At 41.7% G+C, this 21619-nt stretch overlaps 1 protein-coding gene across 1 annotated transcript; it reads right to left on the reverse strand.

Moving 5' to 3' along the window:
- Window positions 1-14035: 14035 nt before the first annotated feature.
- LOC125513033 (DNA polymerase V family) lies at window positions 14036-21501 on the reverse strand. The gene is made up of 8 exons (XM_048678074.2): window positions 20784-21501; window positions 20541-20666; window positions 20260-20457; window positions 18728-18955; window positions 17417-18562; window positions 16232-16567; window positions 15420-15903; window positions 14036-15035 (listed from the first exon to the last, which is right to left on the reverse strand). Exons 1-8 carry the CDS (start codon window positions 21372-21374, stop codon window positions 14260-14262), a joined length of 3885 nt encoding a protein of 1294 aa, XP_048534031.1. The 5' UTR covers window positions 21375-21501; the 3' UTR covers window positions 14036-14259.
- Window positions 21502-21619: the final 118 nt, after the last annotated feature.

A 21619-nucleotide genomic window follows, 5' to 3' on the forward strand; every position in this document is an offset into this window, starting at 1 on the left:
GGAATAGCTTCTACCCACTTAGTAACGTAATCAATAGCAACTAAAATATAAAAGGTCCCATATAGTCAAAGCCCCAAACATCAAATGGTTCAATAACGAGTGAATAGTTCATAGGCATTTCTTGACGTCTACTAATATTACCAATTCTTTGACATTCATCACAAGATAAGACAAACTTACGGGCATCCTTGAAGAGAGTAGGCCAATAAAAACCAGATTGCAATACCTTATGTGCAGTTCTATCTCCAGCATGGTGTCCTCCATAAGCTTCGGAGTGACACTTACGTAGGATCTGTTCCTGTTCATGCTCAGGTACACAACGTCTAATAACACCATCTACTCCTTCTTTATAAATATGTGGGTCATCCTAAAAGTAATGTCTCAAATCATAGAAGAACTTTTTCTTTTGCTGGTATGTGAAACTAGGTGGTATGAATTTGGCAACAATGTAATTAGCATAATCATCATACCATGGAGCAGTATGAGAAGCATTTATGACATTTAGTTGCTCATCAGGAAAGCTATCATGAATAGCTAGTGGGTCATCAAGCACATTTTCTAACCTAGACAAGTTGTCTGCAACGGGGTTCTCAGCTCCCTTTCTATCAACAATATGTAAGTCAAATTCTTGTAGCAAGAGAACCCATCTAATAAGTCTAGGTTTAGCATCTTTCTTTTCCATAAGATATTTAATAGCGGCATGATCAGTGTGAATAGTTACTTTAGAATCAACAATATAAGGTCTGAACTTATCACAAGCAAATACAACTGCTAAGAATTCTTTTTCAGTAGTAGCATAATTTCTTTGAGCATTGTTTAGGGTTTTACTAGCATATTGAATAACATTTAATATCTTATCAACTATTTGCCCTAGAACAACACCTACAGCATAGTCACTAGCATCACACATAATTTCAAAGGGTAAATTCCAATCAGGTGGCTGAACAATAGGTGCAGAGATCAATACTTTCTTAAGTATTTCAAATGCTTCTACACAATCATCATCAAAGACAAATGGTATATCTTTTTGTAATAAATTAGTCAGAGGCCGAGAAATTTTTGAGAAGTCCTTAATGAACCTCCTATAAAATCCAGCGTGACCAAGGAAACTTATTATACCTTTGATGTCCTTGGGGCATGGCATCTTTCCAATAGCATCAACCTTGGCTTTATCAACTTCAATACCTCTTTCAGAAACTTTATGCCCCAAGACAATACCTTCATTAACCATAAAGTGGCACTTTTCCCAATTCAAGACAAGATTAGTTTCTTCACATCTCTGCAAAACTCGATCAAGGTTGCTCAAGCAATCATCAAAAGAAGATCCATAGACGGAGAACTCGTCCATGAAAACCTCACAAATCTTTTCACAAAAGTCAGAGAATATAGCCATCATGCATCTTTGAAAGGTAGCAGGTGCATTACATAAACCAAAAGGCATACGTCTATAAGCAAAAGTACCAAAAGGGAAAGTAAAAGTAGTCTTTGATTGATCCTTGGCTGACACAGGTATTTGAGAGAAACCAGAATAACCATCTAGAAAGCAAAAATGTGTATGTTTGGATAATCTTTCTAGCATTTGATCGATAAAAGGTAAGGGGTAATGATCCTTTTTAGTGGCCTTATTTAATTTGCGGAAATCAATTACCATCCTATAACCTATAATAATTCTTTGAGGAATCAATTCATCTTTATCATTAGGAACGACAGTAATACCTCCCTTCTTAGGGACACATTGGACAGGACTTACCCACTGACTATCAGCAACGGGATAGATTATACCTGCCTCAAGGAGCTTTAGTATTTCCTTTCTTACCACTTCTTTCATTTTAGGATTCAGCCGTCGTTGATGATCACGAACTAGTTTAGCATCTTCTTCCAAATTTATTTTATGTTGACATAGAGTGGGACTAATGCCCTTAAGATCATCAAGAGTATACCCAATAGCAGCATGGTGCTTCTTCAAAGTTTTCAATAATCTCTCTTCCTCATGCTCTGAAAGGTTAGCACTAATAATAACAGGATATATCTTTTTCTCATCAAGATAAGCATATTTAAGAGTATCAGGCAACGGTTTAAGCTCAAACACGGGATCACCCTTGGGTGGAGGAGGATCCCCTAGGATTTCAACAGGCAAACTGTGTTTCAGAATAGGTTCATGTTTAAAGAATACTTCATCTATTACCCTTCTTTCATTCATAAACATATCATTTTCATGGTCTAGCAAATATTGTTCTAAGGGATCACTAGGAGGCACGGCAATAGAAGCAAGACCAATGATTTCATCCTTACTAGGTAATTCTTCTTCACGGTGTTGTCTACTAAATTTAGAGAAATTAAATTCATGAGACATATCATCTAAACCGATAGTAACAACATCCTTTTTGCAATCTATCTTAGCATTAACAGTGTTTAAGAAGGGTCTACCAAATATAATGGGACAAAAGCTATCTTGTGGGGAACCAAGAACAAGAAAATCAACAGGATATTTAGTTTTCCCACACAAGACTTCAACATCTCTAACAATTCCCATTTGTGAAATAGTATCTCTATTGGCAAGTTTAATTGTGACATCAATATCTTCTATCTCAGCAGGCGCAATATCATGCATAATTTCTTTGTATAAGGCGTAAGGTATTGCACTAGCACTAGCACCCATATCACATAAGCCATGATAACAATGATCTTCTATTTTAACAGAAATAACAGGCATGCCTACTACAGATCTTTTTTTATCTTTTGCACAAGGTTTAGCAATTCTAGCAGTCTCATCATGGAAATGAATAACATGCCCATCAATATTATCAGACAAGAGATCTTTAACAATAGCAATATTAAGTTCAACTTTAACTTGCTCAGGAGTTGTATAAGTTTTAATATTTCTTTTACGAACCACAGTTGAAGCTTTAGCATGATCCTTTATCTTAACAGGGAAAGGTGGTTTCTCAACATAAGAAGTAGGAACAATAGGATCATTATAAGTGCTAGTATTTTCTTCAACTTTAATAGGTGCGGCTACTTTTACTTCTATGGGAGGATGATATTTAAACCACTTCTCCTTGGGGATATCAACATAAGTAGCAAAAGATTCACAGAAAGAAGCTACTATCTCAGAGTCAAGTCCATATTTAGTGCTAAATTTACGGAAAACATCGGTATCCATAAAAGATTTAACACAATCAAACTTAGGTGTCATACCTGACTCCTAACCTTTGTCGAGGTCCCAATCTTCAGAGTTGCGTTTAATTCTTTCCAATAAATCCCATTTGAATTCAATAGTCTTCATCATAAAAGAGCCAGCACAAGAAGTATCAAGCATGATGCGATTGTTATCAGAAAGCCGAGCATATAGATTTTGAATAATCATCTCTCTTGAGATCTCATGATTGGGGCATGAATATAACATTGGTTTAAGCCTCCCCAAGCTTGAGCGATGTTTTCTCCTTTGCGAGGCCAAAAATTATATATATAATTGCGATCACGATGAACAAGATGCATAGGATAAAACTTCTGATGAAATTCCAATTTCAATCGTTTGTAGTTCCATGACCCTGTATCATCACATAGCCTATACCATGTCAATGCATCTTCCTTCAAAGATAAAGGGAAGACCTTCTTCTTAAAAACATCTCCGGGTACACCTGCAAGCTTAAATAGTCCACAAACTTCATCCACATATATTAGGTGCTCATCAGGATGCGTTGTTCCGTCTCCTGCAAAAGGATTAGCTAGCAGTTTTTCTATCATACCCGAAGGAATTTCAAAGCAGACATTTTCATTTTCAGTAGGTGCAGTAGGTTGAGGAGCAACTCTTTGCTCTACTGGTCGGGGTGAAGATACCCCAAACAAGCCCCTTAGAGGATTACTTTCCATAGTAACAAGTGACAGTAAATTTCAGCACACTATATAAATTTTCCTTAGCAATTTCCACCTACCAAAGGCGCTTCACTCCCCGGCAACGGCGCCAGAAAAGAGTCTTGATGACCCACAAGTATAGGGGATCTATCATAGTCCTTCCGATAAGTAAGAATGTCGAACCCAACGAGGAGCAGAAGGAAATGATAAGCAGTTTCCAGCAAGGTATTCTCTGCAAATACTGAAATAAGTGGTAACAGATAGTTTTGTGATAGGATAATTTGTAACCAGCAACAAGTAACAAAAGTAAATAAAGTGCAGTAAGGTGGCCCAATCCTTTTTGTAGAAAAGGACAAGCCTGGACAAACTCTTATATAGAGAAAAGCGCTCCCGAGGACACATGGGAATATCGTCAAGCTAGTTTTCATCACGTTCATATGATCCCCGTTCGGTACTTTGATAATTTGGTATGTGGGTGGACCGGTGCTTGGGTACTTCCCTTACTTGGACAAGCATCCCACTTATGATTAACCTCTATTGCAAGCATCTGCAACTACAACAAAAGTATTAAGGTAAACCTAACCATAGCATGAAACATATGGATCCAAATCAGCCCCTTGCGAAGCAACGCATAAACTAGGGTTTAAGCTTCTGTCACTCTAACAACCCATCATCTACTTATTACTTCCCAATGCCTTCCTCTAGGCACAAATAATGGTGAAGTGTTATGTAGTCGACGTTCACATAACACCACTAGAGGAGAGACAACATACATCTTATCAAAATATCGAACGAATACCAAATTCACATGACTACTAATAGCAAGACTTCTCCCATGTCCTCAGGAACAAACGTAACTACTCACAAAGCATATTCATGTTCATAATCATAGGGGTATTAATATCCAGATAGGATATGAACATATGATCTTCCACCAAATAAACCAACTAGCATCAACTACAAGGAGTAATTAACACTACTAGCAACCTACTAGTACCAATCCCGGACTTGGAGACAAGAATTGGATACAAGAGATGAACTAGGGTTTTGAGAGGAGCTGGTGCTGGTGAAGATGTTGATGGAGATTGCCCTCTCCCGATGAGAGGAGCATTGGTGATGATGATGGCGATGATTTCCCCCTCCCGGAGGGAAGTTTCCCTGGCAGAACAGCTCCGCCAGAGCCCTAGATTGGTTCCGCCAAGGTTCCGCCTCGTGGCGGCGGAGTTTCGTCCGAGGAGATGGCTTATGATTTTTTTCTCATCGAAAGACTTCATATAGCAGAAGATGGACATCGAAGGGCCACCAGGGGCCCACGAGGTAGGGGGCGCACCCAGGGGGTAGGGCGCGCCCCCCACCCTCGTGGGCAGGGTGTGGCCCCCTGGTGAACTTCTTGCACTCAATATTTTTTATATATTCTGAAAACGTCTTTCGTGAAGTTTCAGGACTTTTGGAGCTGTGCAGAATAGGTCTCTAATATTTGCTCCTTTCCCAGCCCAGAATCCCAGCTGCCGGCATTCTCCCTCTTTATGTAAACCTTGTAAAATAAGAGAGAATAGGCATAAGTATTGTGACATACTGTGTAATAACAGCCCATAATGCAATAAATATCGATATAAAAGCATGATGCAAAATGGACGTATCATACTCCACCGGCTACTGTTCAACCAGCCCTCTCCACGGGATCCTTTCAACCACCCCTCCACGGGCTACTGTTCATACAGCCATCCACCGTCTACTGTTCATCCAGGCCTCCACGGGGTGGTCCTGTTCATCCAGCCCTCCACGGGGTCCTGTTCATCCAGCCCCAACCGGCTCGATCGATCGGGGTCCTGTTCATCCAGAGGCAACACCACCGGGTCCTATTCATCCACCCCCACCGGGAACTATTCATCCAACCCCCCCCCCAGCAATGCTCATTGTTCATCCAGAGGCAGCATCGATCGGCTTCAGTTAGCAGCAATAGCGAAGGAATTGCTCGATCAGGTTCAGTTAACAGCCATCGATCGATCGCTCGGGTTCAGTAATGCGTAGCCTGCAGTGCAATCGCTCGGTTTCAGTTAGAGCCCAACGCCTCGCACCCACGTGCATGCGTGTATGAGAGAAACGCGCATCGCTCGGCCCTGACCACCCACCGTAACCGGGAACACCCCGATATTTTCCTCGCCCTCGTTTCTACCATGGTTTTTTCCGTCACGGACGGCCCAAAGAATGTCATGCAGCTGTGTGTCCGGCCCGCCCAGGACGAAAAGCCCATTTTCTATCATGATTTTTTGTCATAGAAGTAGGAGCCCACCACATCTATGATGATACCGGGTTTTGTCACAATTATCGTCATAGAAGTGTCATAAGTATGACAGAAAAAAAATTCGTTCGGCCCAAAATGTCACGGATGTGTCTTTTTTTGTAGTGTTACCGTCAGCGTCAGTCTTCTTCTTGAAGATCCATTTATTCTCTATGGCCTACCGATCATCGGGCAAGTCAACCAAAGTCCACACTTTGTTCTCATACATGGATCCCATCTCAGATTTCATGGCCTCAAGCCATTTTGCAAAAGCTGGGCTCATCATCGCTTCCTCATAGTTCGTAGGTTCGTCATGGTCAAGTAACATGACTTCCAGAACATGATTACTGTACCACTCTGGTGCGGATCTTACTCTGGTTGACCTACGAGGTCCGGTAGTAACTTGATCAGAAGTTTCATGATCATCATCATTAGCTTCCTCACTTACTGGTGTAGGAATCAGTGGAACTGATTTCAGTGATGAACTATTTTCCAATAAGGGAGAGGGTACAATTACCTCATCAAGTTCTAATTTCCTCCCACTCATTTTTTTCGAGATAAACTCCTTCTCTAGAAAGGATCCATTCTTAGAAACGAATATCTTGCCTTCGGATCTGTGATAGAAGGTGTACCCAACAGTCTCCTTTGGGTATCCTATGAAGACACATTTCTTCGATTTGGGTTCGAGATTATCAGGTTAAAGCTTTTTCACATAATCATCGCAGCCCCAAACTTTAAGAAACGACAACTTGGGTTTCTTGCCAAACCATAGTTCATAAGGTGTCGTCTCAACGGATTTAGATGGTGCCCTATTTAACGTGAATGCAGACGTCTCTAAAGCATAACCCCAAAATGATAGCGGTAAATCAGTGAGAGACATCATAGATTGCACCATATCTAATAAAGTGTGGTTACGACGTTCGGACACACCATTACGTTGTGGTGTTCCAGGTGGCGTGGGTTGCGAAACTATTCCGCATTGTTTCAAATGAAGTCCAAACTCATAACTCAAATATTCACCTCCACGATCAGATCGTAGAAACTTGATTTTCTTATTACAATGATTTTCCACTTCACTCTGAAATTCTTTGAACTTTTCAAATGTTTCAGACTTATGTTTCATTAAGTAGATATACCCATATCTGCTCAAATCATCTGTGAAGGTGAGAAAATAACGATATCCACCGCGAGCTTCAATGTTCATTGGACCACATACATCAGTATGTATGATTTCCAGTAACTCTGTTGCTCGCTCCATTGTTCCGAAGAACGGAGTTTTAGTCATCTTTCCCATGAGGCATGGTTCGCAAGTACCAAGTGATTCATAATCAAGTGATCCCAGAAGTCCATCAGAATGGACTTTCTTCATGCACTTTACACCAATATGACCTAAACGGCAGTGCCAGAAATAAGTTGCACTATCATTATCAACTTTGCATCTTTTGGCTTCAATACTATGAACATGTGTATCACTACTATCAAGATATAGTAAAAATAGACCACTCATCAAGGATGCATGACCATAAAATATATTACTCATATAAATAGAACAACCAGTATTTTCTAATTTAAATGAATAGCCGTCTCGCATCAAACAAGATCCAGATATAATGTTCATGCTCAACGCTGGCACCAAATAACAATTATTTAGGTCTAAAACTAATCCCTAAGGTAGATGTAGAAGTAGCGTGCTGACGGCGATCACATCGACTTTGGGACCATTTCCCATGCACATCGTCACCTTGTCCTTAGCCAATCTTCGCTTAATCCGTAGCCCCTGTTTCGAGTTGCAAATGTTAGCAACTGAACCAGTATCAAATACCCAGGCACTACTTCGAGCATTAGTAAGGTACACATCAATAACATGTATATCAAATATACCTTTCACTTTGCCATCCTTCTTCTCCGCCAAATACTTGGGGCAGTTCTGTTTCCAGTGACCAGTCCCTTTGCAGTAGAAGCACTCAGTCTCAGGCTTAGGTCCAGACTTGGGTTTCTTCACTTGAGCAGCAACTGGCTTGCTATTCTTCTTGAAGTTCCCTTTCTTCCCTTTACCCTTTTTCTTGAAACTGGTGGTCTTGTTGACCATCAACACTTGATGCTCCTTCTTGATTTCTACCTCCGCGGCTTTTAGCATTGCGAAGAGCTCAGGAATCGTCTTATCCATCCCCTGCATATTATAGTTCATCGTGAAGCTCTTGTAGCTTGGTGGCAGTGCTTGAAGAACTCTGTCAATGACACTATCATCAGGAAGATTAACTCCCAGCTGAGTCAAGTGGTTGTGGTACCCAGACATTCTGAGTATATGTTCACTGACAGAACTATTCTCCTCCATCTTGTAGCTGTAGAACTTATTGGAGACTTCATATCTCTCAATCCGGACATTTGCTTGAAATATTAACTTCAACTCCTGGAACATCTCATATGCTCCATGACGTTCAAAACGTCGTTGAAGTCCCGGTTCTAAGCCATAGAGCATGGCACACTGAACTATCGAGTAGTCATCAGCTTTGCTCTGCCAGGTGTTCACAACATCTGGCGTTGCTCCCGCAGCGGGTTTGTCACCTAGCGGTGCTTCCAGGACGTAATTCTTCTGTGCAGCAATGAGGATAATCCTCAAGTTACGGACCCAGTCCGTGTAGTTGCTACCATCATCTTTCAACTTAGCTTTCTCTAGAATGCATTAAAATTCAACGGAACAACAGCACGGGCCATCTATCTACAACAACATAGGCATGCAAACTACTATCAGGTACTAAGTCCATGATAAATTAAAGTTCAATTAATCAAATTACTTAAGAAATCCCACTTAGATAGACATCTCTCTAATCATCTAAGTGATCACGTGGTCCATATCAACTAAACCATGTCTGATCATCACGTAGGATGGAGTAGTTTTCAATGGTGAACATCACTATGTTGATCATATCTACTATATGATTCACGCTCGACCTTTCGGTCTCAATGTTCCGAGGCCATATCTGCATATGCTAGGCTCATCAAGTTTAACCCGAGTATTCTACGTGTGCAAAACTGTCTTGCACCCGTTGTATGTGAACGTAGAGCTTATCACACCTGATCATCACGTGGTGTCTCAGCACGACGGACTGTAGCAACGGTGCATACTCAGGGAGAACACTTATACCTTGAAATTTAGTGAGAGGTCATCTTATAATGCTACCGCCGAACTAAGCAAAATAAGATGCATAAAGGATAAACATCACATGCAATCAGTATAAGTGATATGATATGGCCATCATCATCTTGTGCCTTTGATCTCCATCTCCAAAGCACCGTTATGATCACCATCTTCACCGGCTTGACACCTTGATCTTCATCGAAGCATCGTTGTCGTCTCGCCAACTATTGCTTCTACAACTATCGCTACCGCTTAGTGATAAAGTAAAGCAATTACATGGTGATTGCATTTCATACAATAAAGCGACAACCATATGGCTCCTACTAGTTGCTGATAATTGTGTTACAAAACATGATCATCACATACAATAAAATTTAGCATCATGTCTTGACCATATCACATCACAACATGCCCTGCAAAAACAAGTTAGACATCCTCTACTTTGTTGTTGCAAGTTTTACGTGGCTGCTACGGGCTGAGCAAGAACCGTTCTTACCTACACATCAAAAACCACAACGCGGTATAGTGATTGCTTTTTGATCTTCAGAAAGAACATTATTCATTGAATCCGATTCAACTAAAGTTGGAGAAACTGACACCCACCAGCCACATGTGTGTGAAGCACGTTGGTGGAACCAGTCTCGCGTAAGCATACGCGTAATGTCGGTCTGGGCCGCTTCATCCAACAATACCGCCGAATCAAGAATCAACTAGTGACGGCAAGCAATATGTATATACCCACGCCCACAACTCCTTTGTGTTCTACTCGTGCATATAACATCTACGCATAGACCTGGCTCAGATGCCACTGTTGGGGAACGCGGTAATTTCAAAAAAAATCCTACGCACACGCAAGATCATGGTGATGCATAGCAACGAGAGGGGAGAGTGTTGTCCACGTACCCTCGTAGACCGTAAGAGGAAGCGTTATGACAACGCGGTTGATTTAGTCATACGTCTTCACGATCGACTGATCCTAATACCGAAAGTATGGCACCTCCGCCATCCGCACACGTTCGGCTCGGTGACGTCCCACGAACTCACGATCCAGCAGAGTGTCAAGGGAGAGCTTCGTCAGCACGGCGGCGTGATGACGGTGATGATGATGCTACCGGAACAGGGCTTCGCCTAAGCACCGCTACGATATGACCGAGGTGGATTATGGTGGAGGGGGGCACCGCACACGGCTAAGAGATCAATGATCAACTTGTGTGTCTATGGGGTGCCCCCCTCCCCCGTATAAAAAGGAGTGGAGGAGGGGGAGGGCCGGCCCTCTACTATGGCGCGCCCTAGGGAGTCCTACTCCCACCGGGAGTAGGATTCCCCCCTTCCATGTAGTAGGAGTAGGAGAGAAGGAAAGGGAAGAGAGAAGAGAAGGAAGGAGGGGGCACCGCCCCTCACCCCTAGTCCAATTCGGACTAGGCCTTGGGGGGCGCGCGGCCTACCCTAGGCAGCCCCTCCCTCTCTCTCCTAAAGCCCATTAGGGCCCATATACTCCCCGGGGGGGTCCGCTAACCCCTGGTACTCCGGTTAATGCCCGAACTCAACCGGAACCATTCCGATGTCCAAACATAGTCATCCAATATATCTATCTTTATGTCTCGACCATTTCGAGACTCCTCTTCATGTACGTGATCATATCCGAGACTCCGAACTACCTTCGGTACATCAAAACATATAAACTCGTAATACCGATCGTCACTGAACGTTAAGCGTGCGGACCCTATGGGTTCGAGAACTATGTAGACATGACCGAGACACGTCTCTGGTCAATAACCAATAGCGGAACCTGGATGTTCATATTGGCTCCCACATATTCTACGAAGATCTTTATCGGTCAAACCGCATAACGATATACGTTGTTCCCTTTGTCATCGGTATGTTACTTGCACGTGATTCGATCGTCGGTATCTCAATACCTAGTTCAATCTCATTACCGGCAAGTCTCTTTACTCGTTCCGTAATGCTACATCCCATAACTAACTCATTAGCTACATTGCTTGCAAGGCTTATAGTGATGTACATTACCGAGAGGGCCCAGAGATACCTCTCCGGCAATCGGAGTGACAAATCCTAATCTCGATCTATGCCAACTCAACAAACACCATTGGAGACACCTGTAGAGCACCTTTATAATCAACCAGTTACGTTGTGACGTTTGGTAGCACACAAAGTGTTCCTCCGGTATTCGGGAGTTGCATGATCTCATAGTCATAGGAACATGTATAAGTTATGGAGAAAGCAATAGCAACAAACTAAATGGTCATCCTGCTAAGCTAACGGATGGGTCAAGTCAGTCACATCATTCTCTAATGATGTGATCCCGTTAATCAAATGACAACTCATGTATATGGTTAGGAAACATAACCATCATTGATTCAACGAGCTAGTTAAGTAGAGGCATACTAGTGACATTCTGTTTGTCTATGTATTCACACGTGTACTAAGTTTCCGGTTAATACAATTCTAGCATGAATAATAAACATTTATCATGATATAAGGAAATATAAATAACAACTTTATTATTGCCTCTAGGGCATATTTCCTTCACTTCCCTTACTTGGACAAGCATCCCACTTATGATTAACCCCTCTTGCAAGCATCCGTATATAAAATAAGTATTAAGGTAAACCTAGAGGCAACTACAAAAGAAGTATTAAGGCACCGCCAACAGAAAAGCAAAGGCATTGATTACCATGCTAGTGTCATGGGTCATCTTGAATGAGCGCAACGCAGAAGTGTTTAGGCAAAAGAGCGCACCTCCATAAATTTTGCTCAACATCATTGTCGACAAGGCAAACCCGGGTCTTTTTTATTGCAAGAATAATTGTCATGCCTTAACATGGGTGCGTGTTGTAACAAACTATTTCTCCTCTTTATTTAATACTAGCAAAAGAGCCTGTGCGTTGCAACGCGAGAGAAAACATAACACATGCTCTTAACCCAACAATCATCACTCAAGACCACAAATAGGACCATCTTTTTTATTTTTGCGAGGCATCATATTTGTGTTGTCGCTTATTCTCCTTCTCACCCTCGCCGGCGATGGCCTCGGTGTTCACACAAAATAAAATAAAAACGTGTTTGAATATGGTTAATCCTAAGGCGTCTCTCTCTCCCTCTCTCTCTCTCTCGCTCGCTTTCTCTCACTCCCGTGATGAGAAATATGTTGTTTTCTCCTGTGACATTTTTCAGAGGTATGCATGTGTAGTTATCGATGTTTTCTTTTCCCTATATGGTTATAGTGGGGTGTTTATATGCAATCCGGATTGCCGCCGGTATGAAAGAAAAATGGATCTTGCGCTATAAATTATAAGTTTGCTTCCAAAACAATATTTTAAAAATATTTAACAGATAAAATTCACAACATATTTAGATTCCACACATTTTTGTAAAAAAAAATCATATATAATATGTTCAAACCGAAGTTACAGTTTAAAAGATACAGATAATTTAGAAAATCATTTGTTTGACTTAAATATATTTCAAAATAATATTTAAAATACCTAATAGGTAAAATAATCTCATATTCATATTCTACATATTTTTCTAATCAAATTATATATATAACATGTTCAAATCGGAGTTACGGTTTAAAAGATATGGATGATTTAAAAAAGCATTTGTTTAACTTAGATATGATCCGCGGATCAATTACCTAAAACATTAGGGAGGGTTTCGAAAACTGTAAAATAACTGTTCGGGTGTGACTTAAATCCGGACTGCGGGTTGATTTCATCAAAACACAAGGACTTTTCTGAAAAATGCCATGACGGACGACTGAAACCCAATTTGCTTTATTATTAGGTAAAGATATGAGGCAAATTTTTTGCCTCTGTTTCGTAAAAATTTACTATGAGTAACATCACACATATCAATACAATATGAGTCTATAACCTAATGAATGAAGTTTTGTATAACACCACACATAGTCTATGAATATGTGTATATTACTCTCCACCGTGGCTAGTCGAAGCGGCCATTCTGCTGGCCCACATCCCATATCTGAACTCGTGTGACCTAGGTTTTATATTTAGGAACGGAGGGGTGTGTGCTATCATAAATTCGCTTTGGCACATGGAAGTGTGTGCTCCTGTCACCGGAAAAAATATTTCGAAGTGTGAAAAAAAATTCAAACAAAAAATTGGCACATACATCTCAACATTATATGTGTGCACGTCAAGTTTCGAAAAAAAACCGATATTTTTTAAGGCTTGTGTAAAAAGACAAAAAAAATGTCTTGTGAAAAGCACTTTCTAACATCGGATTTTGTTTTTTTCATACACAACACATAACTTGTCGGTTTTTTCACGAGACTTTGTGAGCATGTATAATATCGAGATGTACACGCCAAATTTTTGTTTGGAAATTTTTGACATTTCAAAATACATTAAAACACACTTTAAAACCAGAAGCGCGCACTCCTGTGTGTCAAAACGACACTCTCTGAGTGTTATCGTCTTTCTTGGGAAAAAAGGATCGGTACCACAATGTATTGCTTCTCATTACATAGAGTTTCAACACATATTCCATTTTTCTAGGCCTTGATCGCTACGCAGTTTGTCCGGTGTAATTTTTACGAGTAAAAGTAAGACAATTACCACTATAAACGCAGGAGAGAACAGTGCTGATCCAGCCACCGTCATTGCGGCTTGGATGCATTCTCTGAAGCCCTGCAAGCAAGCCACAAGCTCACCAGTTTGTCAGAGGGTAATTTACGAACTAATACCAGCAATTGAACGAACTTGGCAAGCAATCGGTAAATCTAATCTCAGCAACATATGCAGGCGCTCAGACAACTGTCGTACATCCTCATACTGTTCAATATTGCTGACAGCTAGCTTGTCTGTTTCAGGTATCGTCACGAAAGAAAAACAGAGTTTAATTTAATCGAACCTAAGGAGCTGATATTACAAGCAAAATTAATTCAGCCCAAAGTCATTTCTGGTGCCTTTCACCGTCTTCCGAAATGGATTAACACGCATCACTGTCGGAAGGGAACAAATGCAGCTCCCAGCTGTGCCTCACACAGGGTGTACGCTTCCGAGCTTAGCTTCTTCTGAAACTTCTCTTTCAGATTGAGCCTCGTCACGGTTTGCAGAGCCCGCGTGCAGAATCTACGGACCTCCTGGCGACGCGACTTGTTTTCGGGCATCTTTGTGAGGATTTCCTGCATCAGCTCGCACAGCAGAGCCATATGCTTCTTCAAAACCTTTGATGCGCTCGAGACGTCGTCGCCGACCCAGGATTTCAATATGGAGTCCACCAGCTCCAAAGTTTGAACCCTTCGGTATTCAGCCTTCGTGCTGCCGATCTTCTGTAGAGCAAAGCCGAAAAGCTCCCGTCCTACCCAGGGGTTCCTGCGGACAGCCTCCTTCACAAAACCAATCTTCAGCCGTGATTTCTTGTTGCTGAAGTAGTCATTCAGCATGTACTGGAACTTATCGACCACACTTGCAAGTTCCTGCTTGGAACAACCCTTGGAATTGATAATCTTTAGAATCCAAAACGTGGCATTTTGGGCCGCAGAAGCAACTGGTTTGTATCGTGACCGTGATGCCAGATGCAGAGCCTTCTGCAGCAAACTTTCAAGTCTACTGAGTTCAACATCAAAGCCTTTTGGACATTCTTTTGCTTTGAATATCCTTTTCTGCAATATACCACCAATACGTTGCCTGAACTGCTCATTGCCATCGGCGCTATGTGATTTCACAAAAGCTTGCATTAAGAAAGCATATACCTCCAGCACCAGTTTTTTTCCTGCAAAGTTGGGAGACAGATGGTTACAAGAAAAAAATTGCATAACATAGGTAGATCACATGGAAGAAAACAATTGATACAAGAACACATTAAGATAAGCAAAAGAGAAGAAAACAAACACCTCTGATACTGTTAAACATTAGATGGTCAAAGTTCTGCATGTTACTATATTTTAACAGATAAAAAAGCAATTATAGTTTTGTCCTCAAATAGCTATCTAACTAGAAAGTGCAAGCTACAGAAAATGTCACCACAATAAAATAGGATTCTCTATGTCTTTCATCGGAATGGCAAACCCGAAAACTATTGATCTACACAATTACAAGTGTCATTTTACCTGATACACAACATATAGACAACAAAAATAAATGAGTGGGCATATACCTGGATTCCTCTGAAGATATATCTCCAGTAAAGTAAGCACACGAAGCTTAAATCGCATAAGTTGAGATTGCTGAGTTTCACTACCAGGAAGGTTGTTGCGCTCCTTGAAAATCCTCGCAATATAAGGATCAATACGGAACATAGCATCGTCGTCCATACCATCTGAATCATCTGAATCTTCCCCACCTTTGGTAGCTTCTGCATCATCTCCATCTGTTGCCTTATTGTCGACTGTCTCTTCCAAATCATCCTGATCCTCGTCTACTTCGTCAGCTGAATCATCTTCCATTTCATCTGTGGCATCATCAACATTCCCAACATCCGCATCTTCCATTCCATCATCATCTTCGATATCAACACGAGCCTCATCTTCGTCATCGTCGCTATCTGTTTGACGACGAGAGCCTTTCAAATCTATCTTTACAACTCTCAGCATATCAAGAAGCCCTGTTTCTGTAATCTCGTCACTGAACACACGGAAAACCTGTTGTTTCAAAGAGAAGACGTAGTTAGTTAAGGCAATAAAATACTCCCTCTGTACACTAATGTAAGACGTTTTTGCAGTTCAAATTAATGTACAGAGGTATATGCCAAGATTTTTTTTTAAAGGTGAGACGAGCATATTGTCTGCTTCCATTTCGACTGATACAGATATGGAAAATGTATATTTCATGTTTAGGAATGACGATGCAAATATATTACATTGACTGAGACGCACAAATGATTAAGATGAATGCACTCCACTTATTTCTTAGTATCATCACTTTAGATTTTTCAAAATTGTAGAAGTGCCAACTGCTATGAATACTTGCCTGTTCAATGGCAAAACACACAGGGCCAGATACATGAGGCAAAACAGAGAGAAAAGTCTGCACAAGTACATCAATAGACTCTAATGACCCATCCTCATTAGGCTCCTCTGACCCATCCTCATCAGACTCCTCTGTACCACCCTCAACAGATTCCAGCGCACTGGAATTGTCACACTGAGCAATGGAAGGAAATGTTTTCTTGCAACATATAATCACATCAATTGCAGCCTCCCAGAACTCCTCCGGATGGAGCAGAACTTGCAGCAGTAACTGAATAAGGAGATAACGTATCACATGCATTTTAGTTGAATCCAATCCAGTGCCAATTTTTCTTTCCTGATCACGCAGAAAGAAACCACAGATATCAGATAAAGACCCAACAAGAATATGTATGAAGGAACATCAATGATAATTCAAAACAAAAGAAGGATATCCAAAACAAAAGAAGAAAGAAATGCACTTCTCTTTGGTCACAGGCTATCATATTGTCAGAAAGTATTCATGCAATGCTCTAATGGCACAAGTTCAACATAAGGGCAGCTACAGTGGTAAAAATGTAGCCTTCTCTTATGCCCTCAACATCTACAGATGATAATAATAATATAATGCTGCATTTGTTATAGCAATATTTCACACACACACCAACATACTCCCTCCGTCCTTTAAAGAGTGTACTTCCAACTTTGTTGGAGGGTCAAACTTTCTCAAAGTTTGACCGAGTTTGTGAAAAAATATATCAATGTTTGTGAAATCAAATAGGTATATGATGAAAATATATTTTATAATGAATCTAATGCTACTAATTTGATGGCATAAATGTTAGTGTATTATTGTAGAAATGCGGTCAAACATAAAAAAGTTTGACTTTCCAACAAAGTTGAAAGTACACTCTTTAAAGGACGGAGGGAGTATATGCACAACCAAGTAGGGCATGTGTACACCTCAAAAAAGAACATGCTCACTACTCCCTCTGCTCCCTAATACAAGTCTTTTTAGAGATTCCAATGTGGACTACATACGGAGCAAAATGAGTGAATCTACACTCTAAAATATGTCTATATACATCCGTATGTAGTCTATATTGAAATCTCTAAAAAGACTTATATTTAGGAACGGAAGGAGTACATCATCTTTGCAGACCAATAAAACATAATCTAGAGCATATAAGCCAAGTGGGTCACAAACCTCCTGGAAAAGTGCAGATTCCGTAGCCAGTGTTTTCTTGAATGCATTATCATCATTACTGCTCAAGGTTCTGAACAGTGAAACTGAAGGAATATTGCACACAGTGTTAATGAAACGCATGAAGTAGAAGCCTAAGTCATTAGACTTAACCCCGCTAACATGCAAAGCCTCGTCCTTTTGTGCATCTTCTAGTAATAACTGAAGTTGTTCAATGCATTCATTACGAAGCGATGTTGATATAGCTGCCTTTGGCCATTTGAACTTCTCTTGCAACTCAAATGACGTCACCTCAGTTCCTAAAGAGGCTGAGAACAGACCTTGGACTGCAAAGAATTTTAGTATCTCAGTCTGCACCTGAAATTTTTCTTCAATACACTTGATCATCTCAGAATCTGTCAGCGAACTTCCTTTAGATGTAAGCTTTAGATTTTTCAAGACAAATGGAATTGTATTCACCACCCAACTCTTCAGAAGGTCAGCGTTCCCTTCGCCAACAAGTTCCTTATCTTCAATTGAGCCAACCTCTGAATTCTCATCAGTTGTCTGACTTTGATCAGATGGTTCATCTGCAACAGAACCTTCATCCACAAAGAGTGCCATCAAATTTTGCACAAGATGCAAACAATCTTGACCATTCTGGATCTTGGCGATCAACCCTTTAACAGTTTTTGTTTTTGTCAGGCTGTCAAATCTTCCAAAGCTATACTTCTGCAAGTTGATGATAACAGCAACACAACGATCATTGTCATTGCTTACTAAACTGACTAATTCTTTCAGAAAATGTTGACCGGCATTGTACAACCACGATGAAGCATTAGACAGAATGTCCATCAATCCAAGAACAACTTTGCTGGACAGAATTACTTGAATAGATGATGGAGATAGTCTTGGTAGGAGATCAATAATTATATTAAATGCAAGATGCTTCCGGTCGTGAGATGAGAGCAGCAATGATCTTTCAATAATAACCTCACAGAAATTGCGTAGGTTCTTTTTTGAATCCTCGGAGGAACTGCCTTTCTTACTCTTTTTGTGCTTTTTGCTAGAACTCGTATTGTTATCACTCTGAGAAGCTTCCTCACGGATGAGCATGTCCGTGATAACATGCCATATACTATGAATGCGTGGAAGACAAAATGCAGATTCCTGCATAAGATTACAGCAGAACAATTAAAGGATCAACCAGCAAATACCACAAAATATACAACATTTCAAGAACATAAGAACATACACTGATTATTTCAGATAGACCATAGGATGTTAAAACTTTTTTGGAAGTTCCTCCTGAAACTTAAAATTGCTCAAAATTACCTTAAAACAAGCAGCAAGGGATAGAAGATGCTCTTCTGTGAAAAAATTGTCAAGACTGAATGGATATGGCAGAAGCTTCCCAAATATCTCCCTCTGAACATTAGTTCTTTCTTGGAACTTCAAAGCCAGGAAGAGCGCATCTGGATCTCCAACATTAGCAGCTCTGTTGAACCAATCTTGTACACAAGGGGTATCTAGAACCTCAGAGAATATAGCTTCATCTGGCAGCTGCAACACACAGAGAAGTTACAAAGAAACAAATCAACCAAGCGATCACATATGGGAACCATTCACAGATGGCAAATGTACAAATATTAGTTTTGTTCTTTAATTCCATTTTACCACAAATGGAAATAGAATGTGCAATTGCAAAAAATCATACTAGTATAGTCCCAGCAGCCATATGCGCATAGCCAATACTGCAATGCTGGGTTCATAATGGTGCCCTTATTTGTAAAAAAAACGTTGTAATTTCCGTCTTTGGATGCTTATCTAAAAAAATGACACCAGAGTTACTGGTTTTTGCATTTGCCCCCTGATTTACAGCTAGATTGGGTGGGGGTGGGGGATAATAGCTCGTCAGAAGGCTTAATAATAACCAAAGGCAAAAGCCAAAAATGATGGCATATTTGTGATAAGGATACAGATGTATATTGATGAGACTATTTAGCAGAAGAACATCCATTCAAGCCTCTACACTAAAATAATACAGGTTTCAAACCAAATGAACTGCCAAATTTGGTTAATTAATGCTTAAAACCAATGTATTTCCTTCTTCAAGGAGCCATCAATAAAAACAACCACATGAAAAAAAAACAAGCAAGGGAGGTAAGTACACTACAGCAGAAAAGACTAGCACACTTCTCTGGGGTTCTAAAAACACACAAACTGGTAAGAAATAAATATTCATGTTAGCTTGTTTTGGCTGGTAGTTACTTGACTGCTTAGCATCTTAGTACTTTATACTTGACACAAACACCTAGTCCAACTCACTATCAGACTCAGAATTAAGGTTACTTATTTTTAGGATGTCTTGTCAACCATGTGATACAACAACCTCATGTAAATCAGGGCAGAGGCTATGGTCACAGATTTGTTGTACAAATATAAGCAGACTGAAAGATCAGATGGTGATGCAATCAAGGATTGAAATTGCTGCACCACAGTAACACCAGTTTTTTTATGTTGCCGACATTTGTTGAGTTAATTTATTTATTTTACATATTTATCAAATTCTAGCAGGAAAAATATGTTCTCGATGTCCACCAGCAAATAGCATAGACTGCCATGGGCTGCACTGATGCTGTTTCACCTTTCAACGAACACAAGAAACCTTCCATAGCATGCATGATATTTGTCTAGTTCTAATACTCCCTCCGTTCGGAATTACTCGTCCAAGAAATGAATGTATCTAGATGTATTTTAGTTGTAGATACATCCATTTTTGTGACAAGTAATTCCGAACGGGGGGAGTAGAAGATTAGAGCATTGCATGTTATAAAAATTGTTAAGCATGAGCCTAAGGTATGTACCTTCCTGGTTAAATCCAGAATCAATGCAACCGCAGGCTCGGTGAGATATCGTTTCTTATTTCCAAGTTGCACAACCTCTGTAACAAAATCCCTGAGAATAGGAGAAGATTTATCACGTTTCCACTGTCCTAAAACCCTTCCAGACCTTGCAAGTGATCCAAATCCAAACAGGCGCCCCAAAAGATTGTCCTTAGCTTCCTACAACGGAACGAACATTGGAGAGTTAAGCTGACAGTACAGTCAGACATGAGAAATGTGCAACTAATCATAACGCAAGTTACCGGTCCTTTCATGGAGGCTGAATATTCCAGCAAAGTAGGTATCAACTTCATAACAGCTTCGACGCTGACGGCTTTAATTGATTGGAGCACAGCCGCGAGACCCAACGCGAATCCTTGCCTTGCAAACTGCAAATAAGAACCCCGAGCATATAGCAATTAATTTAAGTGTGGCGCCACAGTTTAATCATCCCATTACATCACAGAACGTAGGTTCTGTCCTAGACTCAGGACAGCATTCCTGACCTCTCTAGAGGAAGAGATGCCGCGGATGAGCCGCCGGATGGCATACCGCACGGCGGGAGCGCAGTTATCCAGCCCATCCTCCTTCTCGGCCTCCATCTGCGAAGGGCCGTCGCGCTCCCCCGCCTCTTCCTCCTCCCCCTCCTCCCGCGCGGCCTTCTCCTTCTCGTACGCCCTCTGCACGTCCCGGAGCTCGGCCACAAGCGCCTCGGCCGCGGCCTCCCTCAGCGAGGCCTCGGGCGACGCCAGGTCCTTGAAGACATTCATGTGGAGCCCCGGCCCCGCCACCACCGGAGCGGGCGCGGGCGCTGGCACCGAGACCGGCACCACCGGCATGACCTCCTCGTCCGCCGCGGCCGCGGGCGCGGGCTGCGGCTTGGGGGCGGCGGCGGCCTTCTCCGCGGACTGGCGGTGGCGGTCCTTGTCGAGCTGCTTGCGCTGCTTCCTGACCTCCATGGCCAGCTTCTTCTTCTTCTTCGCCGGCACCTCCCCCGCCGGGCACGCCGCCCTCGCCGCGGCCTCGTCCTGCGAGGAGTCCGACGCGGCGGGGCCGAGCTCCGCCAGCGCCGTCGGGGGCCGCTTCTTTCCGGCCATCAGATAGCTTGGTTGGTGGGTCTCCGCGTCCTAGCCGCCGTCGGCTGAGGTTTATGCCCGAGAAGAGACGGGACGGCCAAGCTTGGGGGAGAGGCGCGGCCTGCTAGGGTTAGGGTTTTTGCTCCCGCCCCCCTCCCCTCCCTCTTATTTTTTCACCGTCTACTGAAGCCAGCCCAGGCCCATCACGGCACCACGGTCCTGGAGCCCAGTTATCTCGGCCCGGCCCGAGACCATCAGGCCTGTAA

The sequence above is a fragment of the Triticum urartu genome, chromosome 6A, assembly GCF_056163025.1.
Source record: "Triticum urartu cultivar PI428250 chromosome 6A, HENAU_Tu73, whole genome shotgun sequence".
Taxonomy (NCBI): Eukaryota; Viridiplantae; Streptophyta; class Magnoliopsida; order Poales; family Poaceae; genus Triticum; species Triticum urartu.

Bases quoted from the DNA above. Each gene is read 5' to 3' on its own strand.
- LOC125513033 (XM_048678074.2), bottom strand. From the start codon at position 21,374: ATGGCCGGAAAGAAGCGGCCCCCGACGGCGCTGGCGGAGCTCGGCCCC. The intron at 18,563-18,727 runs GTAATTTTGAGC...AATCTTATGCAG, and splicing joins CCCTTGCTGCTTGTTTTAAG to GAATCTGCATTTTGTCTTCC. The intron at 15,036-15,419 runs GTATATGCCCAC...CCAACTTTGCAG, and splicing joins ATATCTTCAGAGGAATCCAG to GAAAAAAACTGGTGCTGGAG.